General features: G+C 43.6%; 1 protein-coding gene across 2 annotated transcripts in view; it reads right to left on the reverse strand.

Moving 5' to 3' along the window:
- STK32B (serine/threonine kinase 32B) overlaps positions 1–27,082 on the reverse strand; it is a 271,486-nt gene that overhangs the window by 136,803 nt on the left and 107,601 nt on the right. For both annotated transcript variants that reach the window (XM_074991720.1, XM_074991721.1), the window contains exon 4: positions 4,079–4,252. In XM_074991720.1, the coding sequence (XP_074847821.1) occupies positions 4,079–4,252 (174 nt within the window). The remainder of the gene's footprint in view (positions 1–4,078; positions 4,253–27,082) is intronic.

Raw genomic sequence — 27,082 nt, forward strand, 5'->3', positions numbered from 1 at the left:
TTGTTCTCTAATTTTTTCCATCCATAGGTGGTATAAATTTAGTTATGAGCACTAAGGCATGCACATAAATGCACCATCACTAGAAGCACATGCTACCAGCTATGGGTACTCTGCTAATCAGCTGGTGGACCCTGAATCTCCTGGGAAGCCACTCAAATGCTCATTTTACAGGGAACACTGGTGATAATCTGGTGTAATTCCACTTAAGTGAAACTGGCAAGTGTCAGCGGAGCTTCTCCAGTCACCACCTGTTACTCAGTTCTCAAACTCCTATCTTGACAGATTTCAAAATCCAATATTTCAAGCTTTGGGGGAAGTAAAAAAAAGCAATTACCATTTTAATTGACATTTCTTCTTATTTCAAACTTACACTGCTGCTGCTTAGTCTCAACAACAAAACATATCACGATACCAGGAGCCAATGGCACTGGAAATCTGTACATATTTCATACACAACCATAAATACTGGGGAATATTTAAGTACTGATTCTGGTGCTGTATATTCAGCCATTTATTATTCTTTATTATTCTGTCATTTTCAAATCTGCCTACTCAGTCTGATGATTCACTCCATAGCTCATTCTTTTTAACACCGACAAAATGTAGCCTCTTGCTTTTTTCAATCAATCACTAGAATATTTTTTCCCTAGGCTGCCAACATATACATCCAGATGCAACAGATGTATTCTCATTTTCTAGGGTCTGGTGTGCATACTGAGCAGAGAAGATGATGTTGAAATATGTTTGTTGAATTTTGGGTTAGTCTGTAGTAGCGACAAACCACTCACGGCACTGAGCCTTTTCTTGATGGCTGCATGCATTTTCTTCCTAACATTGCTGGCTCAGATCCTCAGTTGATATAAATTGGCATAACGCCTCTGATGCCGATTGCACTACGTTGACTTCCACCAGCTGAGGAGCTGGTCAACAAATTCGCATTTCAGATTATTATTAAGAGACACATAGAGTACAAGGTAGAGCAGGTAAAAACACTTCTGACAAAACAAAATTACATGAAACCCAAACATTTCTGGTTTGACAATATTTGGCAGGGAGTTGAGAGAAAACAGGGTTCTCTCGCACCATAGCTTGGTATAGTAAACTCTTTGATATCCGGCAACCCCAGGGCCGGGAGGTTGCCTGATATTCAAATATTCCTGTTAATGGAGAGCTGCTGGGTGGGGGGGAGGCACAGGCAGTGGCCAGTGGCCCCCCAGTAAGAAAATTCGGCTCCTCCTACCCCCCAGTGCCAGCTCCCGCTCAAGTGCTGCCCCATTTACCTTTTGGTGGGGACAGCAGGAGCTGCTTGCAGGGCAGTGGACACTGCTGCAGACATCGCCAAGTGGCACGAGAAGCTGCTTGTGGGGCACTGGAGCCTGTGAGGAGGTGCTTATGGGGCGGCAGGCACAGCCAGGACCATGGGGAGCCCTGTGAAGAGCCACTTGCGGGGCAGCGGACAGAGCTGCAGCCCGTGAGGAACCGCTTGCAGGGGAACATCACCGCACAGATGCCATGTGGCGCAAGGAGCCTGAGGGGCTCCTGCTCAGCCTGGGGTGGGGAATCGCACAGCACCTTGGGACTCTCATTTAAAAGAAAAAAGGATGTTGTCTTTGCCAGTGTTATGCCGATTAGTAGAATCGTAGTTGATCAAATAGCCGATAAACAAGTTTACTATAGATAGGGACTAGTTCTAGGAAGTTTGAGACCCAGCGTCAAGTCCCTCCTCTGCCTGATTGAGAGGCTTGTTTCTAATTCTTCTTTCTACATCCTAGACTAGCACCCAGCTAGCAGGCTTTGCACACCCAGATTTTGAACTGAAAGAGACATTTCAATAAATGCTGGGTTTGAGCCAAAAAACCCCAGACACTTCCACACAAGTTTGTTTTTGTACAAATGTTTGAAAGGTTTTGTGTTTATTCCAAAGTGGAATGACGACAAATTTAGAACCTTGAAAGCTGCTGCACAAGAAGACCTAAAGTCTTCCTGACAGCTCTACAGAAAGCAGAAGGACGTGCTTCTGTCAAACAGGCAGAGGAAGAAATAACTTGGAGAAGTAAAAATATTAGAGGCAGTAAAGATGATAAGTAATCACAAAGTGATCATGGATTGAAAAACGGGATGTACTAGTTTGCTCAGGGTACAGAATCCCCAGAGCAGGAACTTGAACAAGGTGAATGAAGTTAGTGCCTCTGCACTAACAATGGGCACGCCTCACATGGACTGATATGTGATTTATATTCATGCTGGAGTCAGTCAGCAGCAATCATTTTGAAGTCAGTGGAATCAATTCACTACAAATGAGAAGAATCAGACCCTTGGAATTCAAGATGAAGTGATACAGTATTTATATAGGGAGCAGAAATAACTCTAATTGAAATCACTCCTTTTCCCTGAGTTTTGCATGACAGTCATAGAACTGAATGAATTTTGATGCAAAACCATGAATCAGCCCAACCTTCCTTCAACCTGTATCCTGGTTTGCACAAGATGTTTGCAAACCTTCAGCAATTTTTCTGTGGCACTTTCTCTCAGTTTTAAGTTTGGAATGAACCCCCAAAGCTGTTGGGTTTTGTGTGGTTTAAAGTTTTCTCAGTAAAGTTTTCCATAGCTCAGCTGCACAAATGTCTCTCCATTTGTACACAAAGAGAAATGCTCAACAATTCCTTCTGCAGCTAAGTGCACTCCTGAAGTCATTGAAATAGACTGTACTGATCTGTACTTTAGAAACATTCAGTGTGAATACGAAATGTGTGCAAAGTGCATAGAAATCTACAAAAATATTAGTATGCAGAAAACAGAAAAGTTCAGAAAATTCTTGCAACATTCATGCAAGGTTAACTTGCAACCAAGTCACTAGCTGCAACACTTATTTCAGCTTTGTTTTGTGCAGTTGCCATAATACAGAAAAGGCCTTTTACTCCTGCCTGAGCTTAGGCTGGAGAAGTCTCCTACCAGCTGGGATAGAGTGGATATGATTCCACCCTCTCCGTCTTGTGTCAGAATGCCCTTGTAGCCACCTTTGTCATACAACAGCACAAGGGAGTACTAGTGGGTGGACAAAATGACAGGTTTCAATTAATTTGTTTAGAAAAAACTATTTATATTGATTACTGTCAACCCCCTTGCATGAGCAATTTCAATTTGGCTTCTGGTATTCAGATCAAACAGTTCTGGTGGTGGGTGAGCCAGCTTCTCCTTCCACTTATACTGAGGTAAGTCAAGAGGAACCCTACTGAATCAAATAGAAATACGCTGCTGTAAAACCAATGTAAATTAGAGTAGACTCAAACCCATGATATTTTTCTTCCATAGGCTGCTGTTATCGCCATCATAAAGGAACCTACCTTCATTCTCAAATTAGGTTGACAATCATTCAGCAAAGATAGAGGATACTTGATGTGTTGCATACTTGACAAAGAAGCATTCTGAACTCTCACTAGTACTGTGACTATTTTAAATAGTTTGAGGGCTGGCAAACTAACAGACAGATCATTGCTGCATGGGAAATACCACAGAGAGGGAAAGAACACAGAGCCTCTAATTTCTTCCACTTTGTTCCTTTCTATTTCTTTTATTTTTCTCCATACACATTGCTAGACATCGAAAGCTGACAGCTAGTTCCCCATCATCAGTCATGGTGATGCTCTTTGCTTTTTTCCCCTTCTGACAGTTATTCTGTTGATTTACAAATGCATGTGTTCAGGAAAATTGTAAGGGAATGAAGAAAAATTAAAACACATAGCCTTTAGAGTATTGTGTCTAATAATAAACAAGCATGCATCATGGCTCTTGGACAAGAGGATAAAGAAAGGGAATATGACAAAGAAAATGGGAACAATAATACAACAAGGAGGAGATGAGGGGAAAAAAACATGGGAGCCAAACTCAACTCCCGTGTATATTTATGCAGCAGGAACTTTGCATATTTATGCACAGGTAAAAATTATTTGCACATAATAAGTGAGACAGATGCAAGTGAAGTAGATTTAAAATCCCCATGGTGGATAAGTAAAGAAATTATTTACTTGTGGTATGGTTGACTCTTTCTTTACTAACAGAATAAATGCTGTTGGCTTACCTGTGAATTATATGGTATCGCTGCAAATAGTCCAGTGAAAGTGCCAGTTCACAAATATATAATTTGACAGTTCCTTCATTAAAATGAACATTCTGTTGTAAGTGGTAGCGCAGATCCCCTCCAAGTAACAGATCTACCACCATAAACATATCCTCTTCATCTTGAAAAGAATACCTGGAAGAAATAATTGTGAAAACGGGGGATAATGCTATTTGGTTCGATTCAATGGGTTGTTTTTGGCAAGGTGAGCTATTAAAAATACAAAAACCAAAAACAGTCAGACTTTTCAATTATCTAACAGAAGTATATCTGCCCACTGTAGGATTACTGCTTGCTCAAATGCAACAGATTGCTTTCTGTTGTACTAATAATAGTAGTCCAGTTCTTTGTTTCTTGGGCACCCAAATCTCCCTCTGGCTGTGTCTACACTAGCAAGTTCTTTCAGAAAATCAGGCCCTCTTCTAAAAGAACAAGTGGAGTGTCCACACACAACAGCTTTGTCTACACAAAAATAATTGGGAAGAAGGGCGCTTTTGAAATCAGGGTTTCCTTTCGAAGGAACCCCATCTACACAACTAGTTTGGAATTCGAAAGCAACACTTTCAATGCTCTGGGTGGCTGCCATCATGCAAATGAGATACTGAATATTCATATAATTGCCTCCTTAGCATTTTCAACCCTCTTCTTTTACATGTAGAAGTAGCCAAAATGTGCTCTTTCGAATTCCTTTTGTAAGAACATGGCAGTTCTTCTGGAGTGTTTCTTCCTCTTCCTCTCCCAAATGAAGAAAAGAGCCTTTTTCCGAAAGATTCTTCCAGCAGAGAGCGTGTGTCTATCCTCCGGGAGCCCTTTGTTCAAAAGAGCGGTCCCCATGGTGCCAGATTTTTTGATCCTTGGCCCATTCTTTCAAAAGAGCGGGGACTATGTGGACGTTCCCTTTCTAAAGAGCAGATTGCTCTTTTGGTCTGCTTTTTTTGTGTGTGGGCATACTCTTTCAAAAAGAAGATCTAGTGGAAGATTATCTTTTGAAAGATCACTGTAGTGAAGACAAAGATGGAAGAGCCCTCATAGCCCTCTTTACACCTTTTCCCTGTGGAGGGAATTCCACTGTTCTTTTTGTGCAAAAATATATCCCAAGATGGAGATTGCCATTTCAGCAAGTCACCTGTTCATATGTGATTTAGCCCTTCCTCAAGTTGGAGACATGGCCTACCTGCTTGTCTGAGCTTCCACAGCAATGTTCCTTAGATGTGTATTGGCAGCCGTCAAGGCCTTTTGTCTTTTTTCAAGCATTGTTATTCCCCTGATAAGCCACCCTCTCACAAGAGCCACATCTTTTGTTGAGGTCTTCACAGAAGCAATATGTAGGCATACTCATAACTTCAAAAACAAAAATGATATATGCACAAAACCAGGATATAGAGATCTAGCAGATTATGCCATTACAAACGATAAGTTACAAGAGGCATACTGTCCAAAGCATCTCTGAGTTATGCATATTTATATTCATAGAGCAGGGGGTTGGGTCCAGCACAGTGTTCTCAGAAATAGGGGCTTCTGCCAGCATCTGGGCCTAGAGCAGAGCGAATCACATCAGTACAGCTGGCCTGCAACAGGGTGACTAACTTGCCTTGCCACCTGATTGCATTGGACAGCAACATCAGCTGTCTTCTCAGTGTTCCTGCTCACCCCTGAGCCTGCCCCTGTGTTAGCTGACCCCTGCTCCTGTCTTGCACCCAGCCTGGCTTGCTCCAGATTATGACCTCCAGTTTGATCCTGGGGTCCAGCTTCTGAATAGTGACTCTGGCTCTGACCCACTCTGACCTCTAGGTCTGATGCCCACTCCAACCACTAGGCAAGACTCCTCTCATCCTGGTTGGCTGCCATATCATTAGCCCTGACTGTTTACATGTTTCCTGCACAGTCACTCTACTTGACTGAGATATGTGTTATCTGGCACGTCTCTCTTGGGACTGGAGTGACAGGGTTCTGGTAATGGTTGTTCTGACCTTGTGCAGTATGACTGTGCTGCCAGAGACTTTAATGCAGAATGTATGAGGTCAGTGTGGATGAGATATACCTGTCATATACAGGAAAAACTCGGCACGCTCTACCAGCAGGAGGTCTCTTGCCCTGGTGACTCATATCACTCCGTTTACATTACCTACTTTATGTTAAGGAACATGGAGTAGCACCAAGCAGCTGGAGTATCATAAAGACCAAACTGTCTGCCAAAATTCCGAGCAGAACTTCATGTAGCAACTCCTAAATTCTGACTGATTTTCTTTTGAGGGTGAAAACATCTTTCTTCCTATGACACTTTCCTTCCTACAGAGCAAATATTCTTTTAAAAACAAATGAAGTATTTCCTTTAAACTCTTTTCCATTTGACATGTCATGATACTAATGATTTTGATTTATTGTTGTAAGGCTTAGAGCCGACAAGAAATGAAATACCAGCCACCTGTAAAATGAATCTTTAAGAACAGTTATGCAGGTTTGGGAGAAGGGCTCTTGGCCAATCAGCCAAGCGGAGATTAGCTTTTTTTGAGTTAGCACTGTAATTTTACTTCAGTAAGCTTCTTATCTGCTCAATGGCAAATGACATACTGAAAAAGACTGATTGATTCTGAAGTAAAACATAGGCTGTTTTTGACTTTTATGTTTACCAAGTGGCTGGGGAATACCTTACTGTATGAATTGCAGGCTTGTGATTAATACTGTCACATTACTTAGAGATTGTAAAAACCTCATTTTAATCTGCACAGAAATGAAAGTGTAAATGACTTGTAGATGATTGCTTTGTCTGGATTCAAAATGACACAAAAAAGGGAAATGATAGCATAAAGCTGTTACAGAAAAAAATAATTCTAATTATAGAACTATGTTCTGCTTTCTCTTGCTTGAAGAAAAGTTTTCATACATTATAATCAGCCTTCTCTGAATTAAAATAAAATATAATGCCTTCAGCAACAGGATTTGGTTTAATGTTCAGGAATTTTTTTGTACTGGAAGATAAATTTCAGATGTTGAACAAAATGAGAGAAACCAAACTAAACACTTTCTAAAGGAATTAATATCTGATTTCAGATTTCAATACACATTAGATGTTAAGATGAAGAATTACAGTTATTTTGATTCACTGATACTCCACAATCTTTATGTTAGCCATGAGTAGTTTATAAAACCTACCATCTGAGGAATCCACCACCAGACTTCTTGTTTCTCTTTATATATTCCCTAATGAGAAAGGTGGGGAACTCCATTAAGATGGCGTTAAGGTTGAGGATCTGGATTAGTAATTGAAGAATAAAAGCCATCTCAGGGATGCTGTAATTTTCTCCAAACCAAGCATTATAAACCCAGGTAATTCAGTCAAGGTTGTACTCAAAAGAAATACAAGTACAGGGTGTCCTCATTATAAGTCCAAATTTGTTCCTAAATAGTGTAATTTATAGTGAAATAACTCATAAAGGGGAATTAATGTCCATCAAGAATCCTGTAATTAGCTTGAGATATGTTCCCAACAGATAGTTCACATATGTGTAGTACATATAATGTACCCATAACCCCCCCAAAATACTGTAAATAGAAATCAAATAGAAATAAATAAATAGAATAAATAAATAGATAAATAACAATCCATGAATAATAAATAAATAAATAAATAGAAAAAGATAAACCAGCTCCCCACCTGTCCCCTCCAGCTCCCTGCAGTTCCCTGCCACTCCCCTGGCTACCTGCCAACTGCCCACAGCTCCCCGCCAGGGCCCTGGCACTACAGTGCCTGCCGTCTGACCATCACAAAGCTTTACTGTGTTCCTGGCTTTTGGTCTCTCGGCCCCTAAATGACATAAGTGCGGATCAGTGCAACCTATAATGAATCTGCTTTCCTGAATTACTTAACGACTTACATGCGAAACGAGTTACAGTGAAGCGACTTAAAACGAGGACCCCCTGTATGTTAAGGTAGGAAATGCACAGTTCAGGCACTCAAACAATGTTAATTCTCCCGGCAATGACACCATGCAAAAATATATAGTTATGATTAAGGCATATTACTGCTTGTAGTCTCCAATTAAATTAAACTAAACATTAAAAATGAATCTCTTTCTTTCATAGTTTTTCCCCACACTGCCGGACAAAGATATATTTAGGAGCAACATTTTAAAAAAATGTTAATGACTAAGGGCAGATTCACTAGTAAACCCCTCGCAGATGTGGCTTCTCCCAGTGCCAGATTAATTCTTTTAGGAGCCCAGGGCTAGCAGGTTTTATGGCTGTGGGGCCCAAAATAAAGAATATAGTATGCAGGAGGGGGTTGCCAGGGAGCAGACTTGGGTGGGGTTTGTGCAGGAAGTGGCATAGAGGTGCAGGACTGGGCATAAGATAGGGTGCAGGAGAAGGCTAGGACTGGGGTGTGAGTTCTGGGCAGGAGGTAAGGTGAAGGAGCGTAGAGGAATGACAGGCCTACCTCTCACAGCTCCTGAGGGAGGCAGGTGGCACCACACGGCCTTGCATCAGCAGCTACCCCACACCCCCACTTTGGCCATGATTCTGAGCCAGAGGGAGTGACAAGAATAGAGCCTACAAACAAGTGCAGGGACAGAGCTTTCCTGCACTGCTGTTCCCAGTGCCGATTCCTACCCCCTGCCAGGCAGAGCCTGTGGGCAGCAGACTACCCATCCCTGCCCTAGAGAAACAGAGGCTATGTCTACACTATGAGATGAAATCGATTTTGTTAAAATTAATTTCTTAACAGTGGGCTTTATCCATTCGATTTTGAGCATCTTCACCTTCCCCCACGAGCCCCAGAAAATCAACTTACTGCTGCCACACACAGGTAGCTTAAATCGAGTGCTGCTACAGTGTATTGTGGGAACCTATCCCACAGTTCTCTGAGACCTGTTGCATTCTGGCCCCACATGTAGATGTGGGTACAGGACGCCATCTTCCCACATTTCATTCTCCTCTTTCTCTTGCCATGTTAAGTACATTAAGTACTGCCCATGGAGGCCCTTTCTGGAATTTGAATCTGGATTTAGGGTTCCTACCACAAAAGACCCTTATGCTTAAGTAAACACAATTGTTACACTGAAACTCAAAGGATTCATTGGGCCCAAAGACCCCCGACTACCACCAGGTTTGCACCTGGAAAAGAAGACCTTAAAGACAAGAATATTCCCTGCTGCAAGCCTTACTTTGACAACCATGGTAATTGTATAGCTAATACATTGCCTTCATTGAAACATGTATGGTTTGGGGCAGCTAAAAGACCCATGGCTACAACCAGCCTTCAAAAATTGTGACCACCAAAGAAGACATCCCCCGGGTGGCTAAAAGAACTCCTGCTAAAGCCAGCTCCCAAAAATCGTGACTGCTGAGGGGACATCCCCTGGTGGCTAAAAGACCCCAGGCTACAGCCGGGCCCCGAAAATTGTGACCACTAAGGGAGACATCCTGCATCCTTGCCACCCTTCATTCAGAATTTTAAATACACCCATCAGTTTATTATGATTTTAGTAGTGCAGACGCAGCTACAAAGTAGCCAAAGAACAGCAGTCACTCAAAATGGGATTACAATTACTCTGCATTGCTTGGTGCATTGCACTGTAGAGAACCGTACTGGTGAATCTGGCCTTCATTTACAAATGACTTTACTACATCACAGGGCTGTGCTAGTGAGAACCAACCCAATGTCTATCAGAATCTTAGGACTGGAAAAGACCTTGAAAGCTCATCTAGGCCAGTCTGCTGCACTTGTGACAGGTATGTTACATCTGGATCAGTCGTTCTCAACTTTTTCAGGCAACTGTACCCCTTTCAGAAGTGGGACTTGTTTTGATTACTCCCTGTTTCATCTCACTTAAAAACCTTCTTACAAAATCAGACACAAATATAAAGGAGAGACAGCACAGCCAACAGGCTGCGGATGGGGTGGCTACTACCCCAAGCAAAGACCTACTGCAAGCCTGGGGCACAGCAGAAGGATGGGGGCTGCCCCCAGAGTTCTCACTCCCCGCCACAGGCTGCAGGCAAGTGTGGGGGGGTAACTGGAGGCTGGGGCCAGCCCACAGGGCCTCAGCCCCCACACAGCAAGCATGCTGCCCCAGATCCCTTCCCTCCCAGGAGGAGTTGCTGGATGAGGAGTGCCCCCTCAGGAGGAGCGCCCCCTCAGGAGGAGCTGATGGCTGGAGAATGTTGCCCTGGACCCCTTGGAGGAGCTGCTGCCATAGCAGTGTCACCCTCACTGCCACGGATGGCCCTGATAATCCCACTCGCCAGCCCCCAGTCTTGCAACCCTTGCCCTAGCTTTTGCAGTTCCCAACTGCCTGGACTTCTGCACCTCCACTCACAACCTTTGGTCCCCACCACCTTGAGCCCCCACCAACCCTCTGGGCTAAACCTGCCCCTCCTCACCCCTGACCCCTCACTCCAGCCTTTATTTTCCTTCATTTTTGAAAAATATTACCATTGAAAAAAGCTTGTACATTTTTCATTTATTTTCAAGAAATTGCTTCATTTAAAGAGTGGAGCAACACCGGGTACACCTGCTAGTATAAATTATAAAATAAGTCCATTGGAATATGTCTTGAACATATATTTCAGTGTCATACTGTTTTTTTTTTTTCATTCTGAACCTTATCTGAAGCATGTAACTGAAGTAAGAGCCTTGAAATCATTTTACAATTGCTCCTCTTAGAAGTCTTCATTAAAAAAAGAGACCCTGCTATCAAGTAAAGTAGAATGTTTGGCTTCTTCTTGACCAGGCTGTTAAAGTGACCTCATTGAGGGGGAAGCTGAGGCAGAGTACAGAAGAGCCAGAATCAGCACAAGAGGGTGTTTGGGAAGTCATAGGTGACCAGCTAGGCTGACCTCCTCGGCAAAACAGGCCATGGAACTGCCTCCCACCCCAAATGCCTAGAGCATAAGTTTTAGGGGTAAAAGAAATTCAATCTTGGCTTTAAAATCCATCAGGACCCTTGTTAAGTTGTTAGTTACTCTCACCATTAAAAATCTACACCTTATTTCCAACTGAATTTGTGTAGCTCCTACTCCTAGCTGGTGCCTCACATTACACCTTTCTGTGCTAGCTACTTACTAATTACAATCAAGTTGTTGCCTTCACTGTCTCCTTGTGAGATAAACTTGAGCTCCTTGATTCTATCACTATGAAATTCAAATAGTGTTCGGATACAAGAATTCTAAAAATTACAAAGTGCTATCCATATGTTTAGGGTATAGATAAACTGTATGATCTTCTGTTGTATTATCAAAAGGAGGGTTATACGATCATGTAACTAAAAAGACTGTATCATAATGCACATGAGAAAGGAGATATAATTCACATCCTACCTCCAGCCTTAATGTTGTAATTTCCTGACATGGCTGCCTTGCTCTAACGTCCTGATAGTCTCTTAATATAGATTCTTTATTGAATGTGTTTTATCCGTATGCTAAGCTATGGTAATAGCATCAAAACAGCAAATGGACCGAAAGCAGAGAGAACTACTAAAAAGCCAATAATAATTGTAGGGCATATATAGCAATTTACATTTGGTGAAATGCTGGATGGATAAAAGCTAATTAGAGCACATTATCCCTGTGAAACAGGTAATCTACTATATTATCCTTCCACATTATAGAACTGATACTAATACACAAGAGGCTTACACAGAGCAAGTTGAGGCAGAGCCAAGATCAGGACACCATAGCTGGTTACTGTGGGCCTGTTTCCTAACCAGTAGATGATTCTGCTTCTAGTTTGGGAAGTGAGGACTGGATTACCCTGCTCCATGAAAGAGCAACACAGGCCTAGGTTCAGAGGAAAGACTTCTCAGCTCGGAGCCCCATGCAGTGATCCTGTCTGCTGGAGGCTCTCCCCAGTGGAACAGGCTCAGGGCCTAGCCCCTAACCTTCTGGGATCTAGTGCAGGCCAGCAGGGGTGTTGACAGATTTGCAGGGCCCTTGGGAAAGGGCAGGGGGCAGCTCTGTGCTCCCAGGAGGGGCAGAGCTTCGGGCAGTGGAGGCAGGGCTGGGCAGCAAGCCTGCCACATGTTATACAGGGATCTGCAGCAATTGAAGGAACCTGGGGGTTAGCGACAGCACTGGCCAGGATCTGTGGCAGTTCCTCCTTTGCCTGCAGCCCCTATCAGCAGGCATGCAGGCCAGCAGTAACCAAGGGGAGCAGCTATGCCTGCAAAGTGGCTCTAGCCCTCTGTGGCATGGCTCTGTGCTCCTGGGACACTACCTGGCCTTGGCTGCCCCAGTACATCTTCCCCTCATTCTTTTGGAGTCTGCAGAAAGGATTATTGGGGCAGTTGCTCCTGGACTCATGGACACAAATGCCCTACATCCATCACGTGCAGCTCTCTTCGGTGTCTTAGAATGGCTATATAGCCCAGATTTATTTACAACTCGCAAACTGACCTGGCATTGCTCATGTATTTAAGTGAAATAAGGCATTGTAACATTGCCCTTGTAACTCTTCTACTCATGATGTTGGCAGCATGAAGGGCTGGGTCATCACTTTCCAGGGTTTTTGACAACTGTGACTTGAGCCTCTATTCAGTACCCTGCAAAATTGTATGTAGCTATCCCTCTTACTTTGGGTAAAATAGATAAACAACTTATTCCACACTTGCACACACGTCGAACAGAAGATTTTAAGCAGGAAAAGTTTACTGGGACCAGGATAAGTTTAACAACAACTTTTGCCACTTTTACACCTCATTCATTGCCCCAGTCTATGAACATCCTCATAAAGAGCCATGAGTAGTTGCTGATACAGCACAGTCACCTTTCCATTTCACCACTCCCAGTTATCTGGTCAGAAAGTCCCAAGGAGATTCTGAATCTGGGCTGCCTGCTCTGCTAAGCTGACATTCTGCTTCATGCTGGATTAGAGCCCTGGCTCACCAGAGTTCTTAGGTACATGCAGTCTGAGACTTATAACCCCACAGATCTTCTGCCGCAATAGTTGGCGCACCTGCTCTCTGTACAGTAATGCTGTTCCCCACTCAGCACTCTTAGGGGTTCATATTTCACTCCATCATTTCGCTGTTTTGGCAGCTGTCATTTATGTGGTGCCAGTGGCCTGGGGCGGCTACTTACTTTCATTCATAGACATCCTCAGCTGGAAGCAGCTCCAGCTCCAGCTCCAGCATTCTACTGCATCTATGGAGCTCAGCTGGGGACCAGCTCATTTGTTCTGCTCAGCTCACAGGATGTAGCTGCTACCTCAGTTCAGCTCTTTTATAAAAGAATCACTGGTATAAGAGAAACTGCAGAGTCACCACCACTCACATGCCTCCTTCAACATGACAGAACTACTTCCTCCCATGGGCTCTCTCCAAGGCCTCTTATCTAGCCTCAACAGTCTTCATCATGGGAATCCAGAGACATCTCATTGTCCAGGCCCTGCTCAGCTGTTTCCCAACAAAGTGATCTCTGAAATATTGGCCCCTAGTACAAAACCTTGGCAAATTAAATCCCAGTGTCCTCAAGCTATCCACAGTAAATACGTAGATGAGGCACTGCCTTGCTCAACTGACTCCCTTTGATTACAGCAAAGAACTCAAGCTGATAAGTAGAAGGGATGCAGCATAGAGTCCAGCTGATATTTATAGGTGGCGCTGCCTCACTCAGTCACACTCGCTCTCCAGCAGAGAGCTCGCTCTCCAGCAGAGAGCTCACTCAGCTGCTGCCTCACTCACAGACTTCTCGTCACAGGGCTTACACTTGTATGTCAAAAGGAATCAACGCTGATGTGTAGATTGTGATTCTACAGCTTCATGTCACATGGATCAATATGGGACCTTCCTGGTACGCATAAGTTCTGCTGTGTGATTGTGAGTATAAGATTTGAGAGAATGCATGCCACAAATAAAACTGCAAACAGCTTAGTCTGAAAGTAAACAACACACACTATTTATATGTTAATGGGTAACGTTTGGGTGAACATTCCAAAACTATTTTGTCTTCAGGTCTGGAAAATTTTGGCAAATAGGTGAACGTTACTAGCAAAACCAGAAATTTAGACTAAATACCATTGTCAACATAAATATGCTTGGTTGCCATGCTACAGTAACGTTTTCTGTTATTCTACAATAATGTTTTCTGTTTCTGAAGATTGCGTGCAGACACTCTTTCTTCCAGTGATCCATCACCAAAGTGCTCTTTGATAATTTGTTTTGCAGGAGTCTGTTTACTTTCCTAGCTCAGCTGCCAGAGATAGACCCGTATACTTGCAGATTTAATGGCAGAGATCTGAGGATGAAAAGCCTGCAATTTCCTAACATATTGACAGGCCAAAAATATAGTTAAACCTGCAAATGAATGCAAAAAAGGCTACACACCTCAGTCTTTTTCTCTGTACAACCCTTCTAGACTCAGGTGCAATTACTTCAAAGCTCATTTTAATTGTGCAGCTTTCACACTCGGTACTATGGAGAGTTTTGGCACATTCTGCTATTCTTATGCTCAGAAACCTGTTTCAATTTCAATCTTCATCAGCTTATTTTTCCTATTTTTTCCCAAGTATTTGTTCCCATTCTCATTTTGGTGAGAAGATAAAATAAAACATCAGTTCCTGTGCTGTATGTAATAACTCTTAGGAGAGGTACTCTGTAGCTATACATGATAATCACATAAGAATATAAAACGGCCATACTCGGTCAGATAGATTTGACATATTTTAAAAACTATCTTCCAAGCTCTTCATAAACATTTTAGCTATGTCTACACTAGAAGCATCTGTCAACAGAAGTTACAGTCAATGGTACTCTGTTGACTGAGAGTTATGCATCAAAATTTTGAGAAAACTGTCTAGGCAAAAGCAGACTTCTGTTGAGATTCTGTCAACAAAAGGCTTTATTTGTGTAGATGCTACCTGAGTTTTGTCAGCAAAAGGCCCCTTCTGTTGACAGAAATCTCCAGTGTAGACACAGCCTTCATGTTTTAATTTTTCATGTTTTAATTTTGCCTGGCACTCTCAAATCCTATTCCCACGCTCCCACTGTAGAACTTATGGAGTCTATCTAGATTAGCATCCTGTCCTCAGACCAGATGCTTCAGCGGGAATGAACAGAACGAGTAAGCAGGAGGTGATTAATCCCCCGGTTACCCACTCTTAGTTTCAGGTTACGGACATCATCTCTGCTCATCCTGGCTAATAGCCATTGATGGACCTCGTCTCCTGTTAGCTAGCTCTTGTTCCAGTCTTGACCTTCACAACGCATCTAGCAAAGAATTCTGCTGGTAGTCTATGCGTTGTGTAGAGAAATATGTCCTTTTGTTTGCTTGAAATCTGCTGCTGTATTCAGATTTCATGACTAAACAGTACACTGAAACAGCACTGGGATTTACTGATACCCACAACTGAACACTGACATTACCAATCAGTCAACTCTCAATGAAGATACATTGTGGCTGGATAGATCTGACGTATTTTAAAAACTATCTTCCAAGCTTTTTCTGAACATTTTATATTATCACCCCTTCTTATTTATATCACTTTAGGGTGTGGGTGGGGAGCTTCTGGACCATGTGGTGGATCTGTACTTAAATTAATTTGGCATGAGGCAAGTCTCCATGCTGCAGGCCAGAAGACCTGAGCCTTGGTTCCCTCACCCACACTGGTTTGGTGCTGTGAGCACCCCTGCCAGCTCACAGCAACCAGGAAAGCTCAGCGCTCTGCTTGCAGACTCCACCCCACCCTCCAGCAACCACTGACTGGAAGCCATGGCTGCTTCCAGGAGTGGCAGTGGTATGGGGCTAGGGGAGGTGGGAAACCTGCCTAAGTCCTGCTGCACCACCAGACAGGAACTGCCTGAGGAAAGCTCCCTGCACCAGACCACTCCAGCTCCCTAATGCCCACCAAGACCCTGCACCACCCCCAAAACCTCCTACCCAGAGTCCCAGCCTGCACCGTAGCCTAAAGTTTTGGAGTCCTCACACCAATCCTCTGCTTTAGCCTTGAGGCCCCTTCTGCATTCTGACTCCCTTATTTCTCACCTGAGCCTCCATACATACCCCTCCTTGGGGTTGCATATGGCCTGTGGCTGTTTTTTTTTTCTTCTAGGAGTCAGTGGCACCTGGTAGATAAAAGGCTCCCCACCCCTGCTTTATAGTAATTATCATATGTAAAGAGCCAATGAGGGCCCCATGTGCTCCTTTGCACAAACACAAAATGCAATTAAAGTAAAGGAGGATTCAAAGGTTTGACACCTAAGCTGGTAAATGCCCCATGACACAGGCTGTATAGGTAGAGCTTTCAGAAAGGTGGGATTTTAGGAAGGATAGGAAGGAAGAGAGGATGACTAGGAAGTATGAGGAGATAATTCGTCTTCAGCTCATGTAACTTCACACAGCTTCAAGGTGGAATCAGACTTCCTAAGCCAGGAGCATGTAAAAGACAAAAGGAACATTTAGGAAAGGGACATGGGCAGGCATAAGTATCTTGTATCCTGGAGATTTAGGATAGTTATTTTAGGATAGCCCCTAAACATGTAACTCTAGGATGTAACCACCTAGAGAGGTGGTGGATTCTCCATTCCTTGAGGTTTTTAAGTCCCAGCTGGACAAGGTACTGGCTGGGATGACTTAGTGGGGGTTGATCCTGCTTGAAGCAGGGGGCTGGACTAGATGACCTCTTGAGGTCCCTTCCAGCCCTGTGATTCTGTGATAGGCCCCAAAGCACTTTTTGAGCCCAGACCTGGAGTTTAGTGCTCCCACCATGCATTGCATTGCTCATAGACAGCAGGTATCAAAGGAAGGGGAGGCTCTGCCTACCCAAACAGCCTGTGGTAACCCCACCCATGCTCCAACCCCAGACTAGGCCCCTTTCTGCTGATCCAGTGCTCTGCTCTGGCTGGCTCGTCAGCCCAGGGGGCTGGGGCTGGCCACCCTACCTCCCCCAGGGACTCAGGGAGACTAGTGCTAGGGCCTTGTGGCCCACCTGGCATGGCAGCTGCATCACTCAGAGCCCAAGGGCTGGAGCCTCACTGCTCAGTGCTCTGGGCTCCTGCAGAGATGGGAAAAGAACAGAAGGGAAAGGGTGCCTCAGGCACAAGCCTCCCCAGATGCTGGGTCATCAGCTGCCCATGTCGCCATAGTAACATGTTGGCAAGAAGGTACATTGACTGATGTATGCAAAGCTCTGACCACAGAGCTCCCTGTGGCTATATTGCTCCTAAAGTGCTGCTTCCCAGGTCTGGCTAGCTTCCTGAGGGAGAAAAGGAACCTAACCACCCTGAAAAACCAAAGTGAATACTCAGGAAAGAGTGGCAGTGTAGAATCCATGTTCTTCTACCACACAAGTGAATGGTGCACCACAGCAGTGAGGATGAATTTGCAGAGCCCTGCAAATCTGCGGATATCCATTCTACATCCACAAGTATCCACATCCACACCTGTGGATGCAGATACCTGCAGGTGCAGGTACCAATTTTGTACCTGCCCAGGCCTGTATGAATTTGACTCTCAGAAGACAACACGAACATGTTACGTAGAATGCTTGTGCTGTTACCTAATGGATAATAGTGTTATGGATGAGACAAAACTGAAGTTTATCCTCCTCCTTCTAGTGGGTTGCAAGACTTGTGAACTGATTCGTAATCTCCAGGAGCCAAGAATTCCAGAAACAGTGACATTAAATTCTATAGTTTAAGCAGCTCTGGACCATTATGAACCAAAGCCACCTGTTAGTGTTCTATGGTTTAAATATAACTCCTGTATCTTTGCATCTAATGAATATATCTTGCAGGCTGTGGCAAACTTATGGCAGCTGGCAGTTCAATGTGTATTTTATAAACGGTTTGGAGGACATGTTGCACAGCTGCATTCTTGTTGTTGCAACAAGAAAGAAGCAACGCAGCAAGGAGTCTGGCAGTGCCTATTCTGATCTAGAAGCCTGGGCAAGGAATTAGTGAGGCAGACAGCCTGAGTTCATTGCCAGTAGGTACAGAAGCACTCTAGTATCTCAAAAAGCAGGGCTATCTTTAGCCAGAATAGAAGCAGCTCCACTAAACAAATTTCTCAATGGATTTCACTAGGGGGCCGTGTGTACACTAGCTCCAAACTTCGAAATGGCCACGCAAATGGCCATTTCGAAGTTTACTAATGAAGCGCTGACATGCTTATTCAGCACTTCATTAGCATGCGGGCGGCCACGGCACTTCAAAATTGACGTGCCTCGCCGCCACGCAGCTTGTCCTGACGGGGCTCCTTTTCGAAAGGACCCCGCCTACTTTGAAGTCCCCCTATTCCCATCAGCTCATGGGAATAAGGGGACTTCAAAGTAGGTGGGGTCCTTTCGAAAAGGAGCCCCATCGGGACGAGCTGTGCAGCGGCGAGGCGCGTCAATTTCGAAGTGCCACGGCCGCCGGCATGCTAATGAAGCGCTGAATATGCATTTCAGCGCTTATTAGTAAACTTCGAAATGGCCATTTGCGTGGCCATTTCGAAGTTTGGGGCTAGTGTAGACGTAGCCGGAGAGTGGTAAAGCACTGGAACAGGCTGCCTATGAAGGTGGTGGAATCTCATCCCTAAAGGTTTTTAAGGCAAGGCTTGATAAAGTTCTGGCTGGAAAGATTTATTTGGAATTTGTCCTGCTCTGAGCAGAATGTTGGAGTAGATGACCTTCTGAGGCTTCTACCAATCCTAATCTTCTCTGATGATGATTAACTGAGGGCTTAGTGTGTCCCAAAGCTCTAATTTCATACACCATGAATGGCTCAAGTTGATGATCTTCAGACATGTGTCCTTATTATCAGAGGTGTTGGGAACTAAGTCTCTGAAGTGGAGTTCCCCTCCCTGGGCAGGAGATTTAATACTAGATAAACTGAACAGAACTCACCCTGGTTATTAGCTGAATGAAAATTCTGGCCTGATGTCATGCCTGGTGGCCAAACCCAGATAAAGAAAGCAAGTAGTACTAGGCTGTGCCATACATCAACAGTAAAGAAAGTTGCTCCTGGTAGCAAACTTATCAACATGGAAATGGTCAGGAAGGCCTTTGATCAGACTGCATGTTAACTGTGTTGGTCCCATCCTTCTGTCAATGATCCTTTTAGTGGATCCACATTCTAAGCGGATTGAACTCACTCCAGTTAGAGTAGCTACTTCATCTGTAACTACTAAGGAGTGTTGTTCCTTGTGTAGCACACATTGACTGCCTGAGACCATGATGTCTTTGCCAGACTTTACTGCACCTCGAGTTAGGTACAAGTATCAGAGGGGAAGTCGTGTTAGTCCACAAAAACAACAAGTTCTGTGGCACCTTATAGACTAAAAGATTTATTGGACCATAAGCTTTCATGGGCAAAGACCCACTTTGTCAGACAGCTGTAACAGCTCAACAGCTGTAACAGTGTACAAAGATGTGCTTTTCTCTTATTCATCAGAAGGACCTGTAATAGTTTGAGTATCTTTCCTACCAATTGTTCACTGCACTTACACTGATTAAAAAAGGGTAAAAAATTCTGGCAACACTTTTTATTAGAGATAGGCACAAATTGCGGACTAGGAATTCTAACCCAGACTGGGATTTTGAACAACCTCCTTTCAGGGTATTCAGAACAAGGGTTTTGAGCTATTCACAACATTCAATTTCCTGATCAGAGATCAGACTTCAATATCTCCCATAGTTCAGGGTGATTAGATGTGGAAGGGGAACATATGGGCTGCCTCAGACTCAGCTCTACTTTTACCACGAAATATGGTTTTGTTTCTGATCCAAGCAATTCAGATTTTTTTTTAAATTCTAGCTTCCAGAATTATTATGTATAGGAACACCACAGAGGCAACATTCCCGTTCAAACACTGATCTTTCAAAGATTGGTGAACATGCTTAGCTTCAAGCACTTCAGCAGTCCTTTTGCACTATGCATGTGCTAAAAGTTAAGCACGTGTCAGTCATTGCAGAATCAGGGCCTTAGACACTACAGCAATACTGTGTAGTGGAATAGATATAGCTAGAAAGCACTCTCAAAGTTTTGTTGTGCTTTGATTTAGGAAGGCAGGGTCAGACTCCGGTTGAACCATATAAAAAAACCCTTCAAATTTCTCTGTGTTACTATTGTGACCTAGAAAAGGCTGTCCAGGCTTACCTAGTAGATCCACCATGTGGATGACAGACTTTAGTACTTGCTGTCAGCTTTCTATAGCTAGTTGCCCTGTAGGAGTATGACAGTCCTTCTTTTATGCCTTTCTCTCCACCTGACCTTGCCTTAGTCCAAAAAACCCATTCTCTGCTGCTGTCATAAATGATTCATGTTTTCTTCCTTTTGTATTAGAAGTACCACAGTCCTTCGCAGACAGCATCCGTAAGTATCTCCTCCTGTCTGCTGCTGGCATTAGTTATTAAAGTTAGCCTGACCTTGCTAAAGAAACACTTCACACAACAAGCTCAGTTCATTTCCTGAGACAATTTACCTAAGTTAAAGCCACCACATTTGAACATGCTTATTTCACCTCCTGTAGATGTCAACTTGTGTTTTCTAGGTAATTGAAACACATCTCCTGGTGAGACCTAGCCCATTAAAAGGCCTTTAAAAAAATGTGAATGGTTATGAAAGTGAGAAGCTAATTGCTCAAGACATTGTGTGCAGGTGCTGTTGAATCTTTGCCACATCTCTCTACCTTGGTCCTGACTTGTAAATATCTCAACCCAGTAAAAGCCAAAGGAAAGTTCTACACAGCCATATAGGGAGCATAATGCAGGGCAGAATTTAGCTGATTATCTTCACTGAAAATACACAAATATAACTGAGGGGAAAAATTGGCCCCAAAATCCAATTCAAAGTCCAGTTGTCCCCTGTGTGGATTATCCTGCCTAAAGAGGTAGCAAATGAGATTTAGTTCAGTTGCCTTGTAATTCTTCTGCCAGGGTGAGGTTTGCTTCCCTGGGGAAGAAGGGAGGGACACATTTCAGCTTCCACATAGACCTCAGGAAATCCTCAAGAGGAAATAATCTTAAATGCTTGAAGGACCTCTTGCCAATCACAGTTGCTTCATCATACATGCCTCAAATGTCAGAACTCTCAAGAGGACTGAGATGAACCACCTCTTATTCTTCTTCCTAGTGTTTTCATCCAGAATCCTGAGTACTCAACCCCCATGAGGAGAGGAGAATCCTCAGCTCAGCTGGGTTTGAGGTACTTAGCGCTCAATACATTTCAAAACTAGGTCTTCCTTGCACTGTTCCCTGCCAGCAGAGCACTTGGGTGGCTGCCCAGGAGAGATTCAGGTGCAGCTTAGCTGATCAGCAGGGCGCTCACAGCCTCCTACAGCCAGCAGAATGTTGTTCTATTTGAGGTGCACATCCACACATGCTTTGGTACACGTAAAATGTATTATGCCCAGGAATGGAAAAAAATTGAGGAAACACTGCTTCCAAGTATGATTGGTCACCTGAATTTGTGGCCAGTTTTGGACTCTCATGTGCTGATACAACTGCTGCAAAAATGCTAATGAGAAAATGTGCCCAGAATCTGTAACTTGGCAAGGCTAGTGAGTCAGAATCAGATTCGTTGCTGACTAGTATTTTTGAGGCAAGTACTGAGGACAATTATGTCTCATACACTTTTCTTTCACTTAAAGTTTGCCTGGCTTCTGGGGAACCCACTAGATGTGTGCGTGCAGCTGAGCTCCAAGAACTCATACATTTGAGCATTCCTTTTGTTTAACTTTTGTAAACCATTATGTAGCCATGACTTTCTGGGTTACAAGCATTGCAGATTAAAATATTTTATGTGGGTACAACAGATGGAAGCAGTGGAAAAATCATCCTCCTGCTGCCACTCTACCTCCCCATTCCCTTGAGAGGCTATTTAGTTAATATTTCATTTAACATGCATGATACAGCTTCTTTTTCAGCACCAGCAATTGAATTTGCAAAAAGACAACATAGACAGAGTGATAAGGCCCTAGTCTAGGCTCGTGTGCACACAGGAATTCCTGTCAAGGTAGACAAAAGAAAATACAGTAGACTCTCGCTTTGTGCAGACTTGACTTACGTGTTTTTTATATTAACAAGAATTGTGTCTGGGGGGACCCTATTTTCTTGTACCCCGCCTCGTTGCTTACCCCCGCACTGCTGGATGGCTCAGGGGCTCCTTAGGAGGCAGCTCCTGCCTTGCAGCTGCCCGGCGCTGCAACACCAGGGGTGGAAAGTGGCAGACACAGCTAGAGCTGCCTGGGGTCAAGGCATGCTGCAGCTGGAGCTGCCCAGGGCTCCGGCACCATGGCTGGAGCAATGCCACCCGAGCAGCACTGGGGCCAAGCCACACCTTGACTGGGGAGGTATCAGGGGTGCCATGGCTGCTCCATATGGCCGGCAGCTGGAGCAGGGGGTGCCCTGCCCTGCCCCTAACCTGGCCCTCACATGTCTGCATAGGGAGCCAGAGCCTCTGCCCACTTCCCCCAGCCAGGGGAATTCCAGGAATCTCCCCAACTCCCCCCAACCAATTTGCACAAAGTTTGATTTATGTGGAGGTTTCCCAGCATGCAACCTCCATTTAAACTGAGGGTTTTCTGTATAGCCATAGTTGAAAATAAACATAGATCCATAGCCTTCTTTTAAATATTCACAAGCAAAGAGCTGAGGTACAATTTGCTCCTTCCATATTGTTTAGAAGTCATTGACCACATACAAAGAGGACCCCTTCTTGTTTAAAATTTTCCTCTCGTATCTTACATTCTCAAGCACAGATTTTACTTTCAGCAAGCCCACTGTGCCTGCATGGAAGAATATGGTTCTTAAATATTTAGCTCTTATTTCTTCACCCTAGCTGCAGCACTTTATTCTCCCAGTTCCTATTACTGTTACAGTAAAAAGGAGTGTTTGATATAAAAATGAAATATTTCCTGTCTTCTTAGCTGGCTGTTGAGTTTATCAAGTTGATTCAGCAAGGTCTGAAGAAGGAACCTATGCCATTGAGTACTCCGATTTGATCTTGCACCAGACAGTTAAATTTGGCCCACAGAAATTGGTTGTCGGCTTGGAACAAGTGTATCAGGTGTAACACCTTTTCCATGTTATTTAATGTTAACATGGATTACTGATATTATTTGTGATAAGAGAACAAGGCTGATGGTGAAAATGAGAAGGGAACATTATCAGAAGTGGGAAAGAATGAAGAAGAGCATCCTGAAGGGTACTTAGATTGCACTAAAAAGAAGTCATTTCTAAAAGCATGGGGGGATTTGAAAATACACAACTGTTGTCCCAATCAGCCTCATCTTACATGGTCACTAACGTGCATCCATCCCACCAGAGCTATGCTGCTATAATGGCCGAGGAAACTGAACAGGCAGCACTATACTAAATGCACTAGTCTTGTGTCTCAAAATCCACAGGATTGGGGTCTCACAACCACCTTGTTAATTCTCCCAGAGGAAGAAGGGTGGGAAATTCCTCTCTCTGGCAGGTTAACATGGTGGATTTTCAGACCATTTTCTGTTCCCTACCTATTCCTCTTCTCCCCTGGAATGAAACGATCTAGCTCAAAGCCTCTGTGTTGATTTCATCGCACATAAAATGGGGATACTGCTATTTACCCAGTGAAACTGCTTAACTCACTGATGTTTAAAAGGCACTTTGAAATGTTCAGATGGCAAATGCTACAGAAGTGCAAAGTACAACTTATATAATAACTAAAGCTGGTCAAGAAATGGAATTTCTGTCCCAGGAAAAAAATGCAGTTTAAAAACCCAAAAGGAACAAACTTCTGGACTTCACTTACAGAATTATTTTCATTTCAGAAACACCAAAACATTCCAGTACCTAGGCAGCAGGAATGTTTGTGAAATAGAATATGTGCCTGGGGTTCCTGAGGCTGCCGGCTGCAGAGCTGGGCGGGTGGGGACCTGGCAAGTGCACCAGGCAGCAGGCAGAGAGCCCATGTAGCTAGCCTGGGAAGCTCACCAGGTGGGCTGTGAAGAAATAGGTCAGCCTGTCAGCTGGGGAGCCGAGCAGCCCAGAAAGCCAGGTATCGAAGCAGATGGGCTGGGAACGGGCGGGTAGACAAGGGATCCTAGAGAGCCAGGCTGCCTGGGGAGCCTGGGAGCCCAATGAGAACACACTAAGGAGGCTGGGGGAGAATCGGAGATCCTGGGGAACTGGGCAAGCTGGCAAGCCCACCACATGGTGGAGATGAGCAGAACAAGGAACTTGGCAGTCCTAACTCCCTGGACGCTGACCATGTAGGGTGTGGAGCAACTGGCAAATAGCCTACCACGTGAGCAGCAAGGGATACTGGTGAGCCAGGTGGACTGGCAGAAAACCTTGCCTACCTAAGAGCCATCAAAAGTTTTGAGGAATTGACATTTTCCCACCAAACCTTTAGATCCCCTTGAATCAGCATGTTGTATTGGAAAACTGTTTGGCTGGAAAATTTTCAACCAGCTCTAATAACATTATATTTATTTTAAATGCATGGCTAGTAGGAAATCACTCTAAGATACAGTAAACAAAGGCTGAGGGGAGGGGATAGAAAGGTATATTAATGTAATAGAATACACGCAGCTAGTATGATTATTAGCTCCAAAACTGGATTCTGTAGCCAAGAGAGGGAGGACAATAGGAAACAAATATTTTGGGAGTTTTCTAAGGTAAGTTCAAGCTGAAGAAATTCTGGAAGGTGGGTTGAGCTTAGCAGGAAACAGCTATATGCAGTACATATGAGGTATTAAATCAAAGGGTCTAAATGGAGCTGGGGTGAAATTCAGAAACTCCAGTAAGTGCAAATGGAAGCATGCTTTCAGTATAAACATTTGTTTTGCATTAAATGATCTGAACAATCCTGCATCAGTTAGAGGGATGCATAAAGATATCTTAAGGTTTTCATTTATGACTGGATTCCACTCTTTCATTTATCCCTGAATATATCTGAACTAAGCTCTAACAATGGGCTGTGGAACCACAGTTGCTGGAACAAAACAAAACTCATGCTCGGAATTAATGTGGAATTTTGAGAAAGGAGTGATGTAATGGTTAAGCATAGGCCTACGAATCAGGCTCTGACAGAGATTCCCTCTGTGGTTTCACTAGCTCCTTTACGCAATTTTTGTCAAATTAGGTGTCTAACATTGGGCATCGAAACCCAAAACGAGGACCCTAAATAATGGCCATAATGTGCCTACATCTACAGGAGCCATTATTTAGGTGTCTTGTTATGGATTCACATGCCTAATATTAGGCACCTGAGTTTGAAAATTTGTGTCTGACTTTCTGTGAGGCATTTGTCCCTATCTTCAACAATGAGACAATTCTTTTCTGCCTTACAGAATTGCTGTATGTGTTTGATGATGTTTTGTAGTGCACTGAGAACACGAAAAGCATCCTTGTAAAAGCTTATTTCTGAGTATTAATAGCTTTTATTTGGGTCCAATTCTGCCATGAAACAAGTTAAAGGGAACATGCATACAGATGGATAGTAATGTGCAGTAGAAAAGAAGTACATTTAATTATTCCAAATAATTACTGTTTCTTTTACTGCTAACTCAGGAGTTTTACTCTGCTTATTTAGTCATGGGGGGTTCATTTACATAACTTAGGGGGTGCCATGATCAAGAACAAGCAAAATAATCATATTAATAGTAAAATATCCAGGGCACACTACACTGCCTTCACACACCTTTCCACCCGCCAGCAGCAATTTAAAAGGCCCTGGGCACCAGCCACCACAGCTCCTGCAGCAGCAGTGGTGACTGGGAGCTCTGAGCCTTCTAAATCTCCAGGCCTTGGGCAACTGCTCCCTTCTCGCCACCCATGGGCCTGAATATAAGTGATAAACTAGTGAGTTTTGTGATAATCCTTTCTGTATGTCTCTCTGTGGAGAATTTTAACAGAATGAGAATGAGTTGCCTGCAGACCATTGTTCTTAGCTTGCCAAATGAACAAAATCCATTGTTTCCAAAATTACTGTGAATTTCATTTAGGATCTTATTAGATATTTAAAACTGTTTACATAGCAGCAAAATCACTTGTTTAAGGGCAAGTGGATGCTTTTGGTGATTAATAAATAACCAATCCGTTTTTAATTAAGGAATAATAAGCAATCTTAAATAAATCCTAAGAAACTGAAGAAAATATTTAAATTCTTTTTTTTTTAATTTTTTTATTTTTACTTAAAGGAAACCATTTAACCAGCTGTCTTGAGAGAGGCCAAATAACCAATAGTAAGACTCTTGAATCCAATGAAATCTCGATATTTAGCCCAGTCTCGTTTCTTCAGGTGATCATATTTTTTCCCAAAAGGAAAACAGGGCACCCCAGAGGGCTGGCCAAAGGCCCTAGGACTCCTCTCTACCCCCCAGCTCACATGCTTTGCCATCTTTACCCCTCCTGTAGCTTGTCCCTATGGGGATGACTTGAAGCTTTCCTTTTCCCATCCACACACAGGGAGAGCATAAGGTCCCCCTCTGCCACCCACCCGCACAGGGCTGGTACTGCCACTCACCCCTTTGCCCCCTACACACTCCTGCATGCCTTGGTAGGGGTCACACCCTACTTTTCTAGCCAAACAGCATTTCTCCCATTTGCTCATGCCAGTTATGCAAAAAAGGTGAGGCAGATGTGACAGGGTTTAAAAGGAGCTGTTCTAGCCAAAAGAACAAGAGGTTTTAGTGTTGGATGATTAACAGGAGAAATGATCAGTAATTTAAATTTCAACAGCATTTTCATATCCCAGTAAAATCATTACACAATTTTAAGTCTAAACCCTTGGCAGTGTCTTAGTTAACTTCTTCTCATCAGCCATGGTGAAGCTTTGAAAGGGTTTTCTTTGACTTAGTTTCTTCACCCATTTTCTTTGTTTTCCTTACCTTCCTGTGGTGCTACGCTTGTGCAGACTGACGGAATTAGTTGTGAAGTGTTGGCTGTTTAAGCAGGATAGCAGGGTGGAGGTGAAGGCGGAGATTAAATTACTCCCTTCAGAGCCTTTTATACACGTTCTCCTTCCTATTTTCATGAAACTATAGGAAAGCACACCTCTTTCAGGT

Source organism: Carettochelys insculpta, chromosome 4 (assembly GCF_033958435.1).
Source record: "Carettochelys insculpta isolate YL-2023 chromosome 4, ASM3395843v1, whole genome shotgun sequence".
NCBI classification, from domain to species: domain Eukaryota; kingdom Metazoa; phylum Chordata; order Testudines; family Carettochelyidae; genus Carettochelys; species Carettochelys insculpta.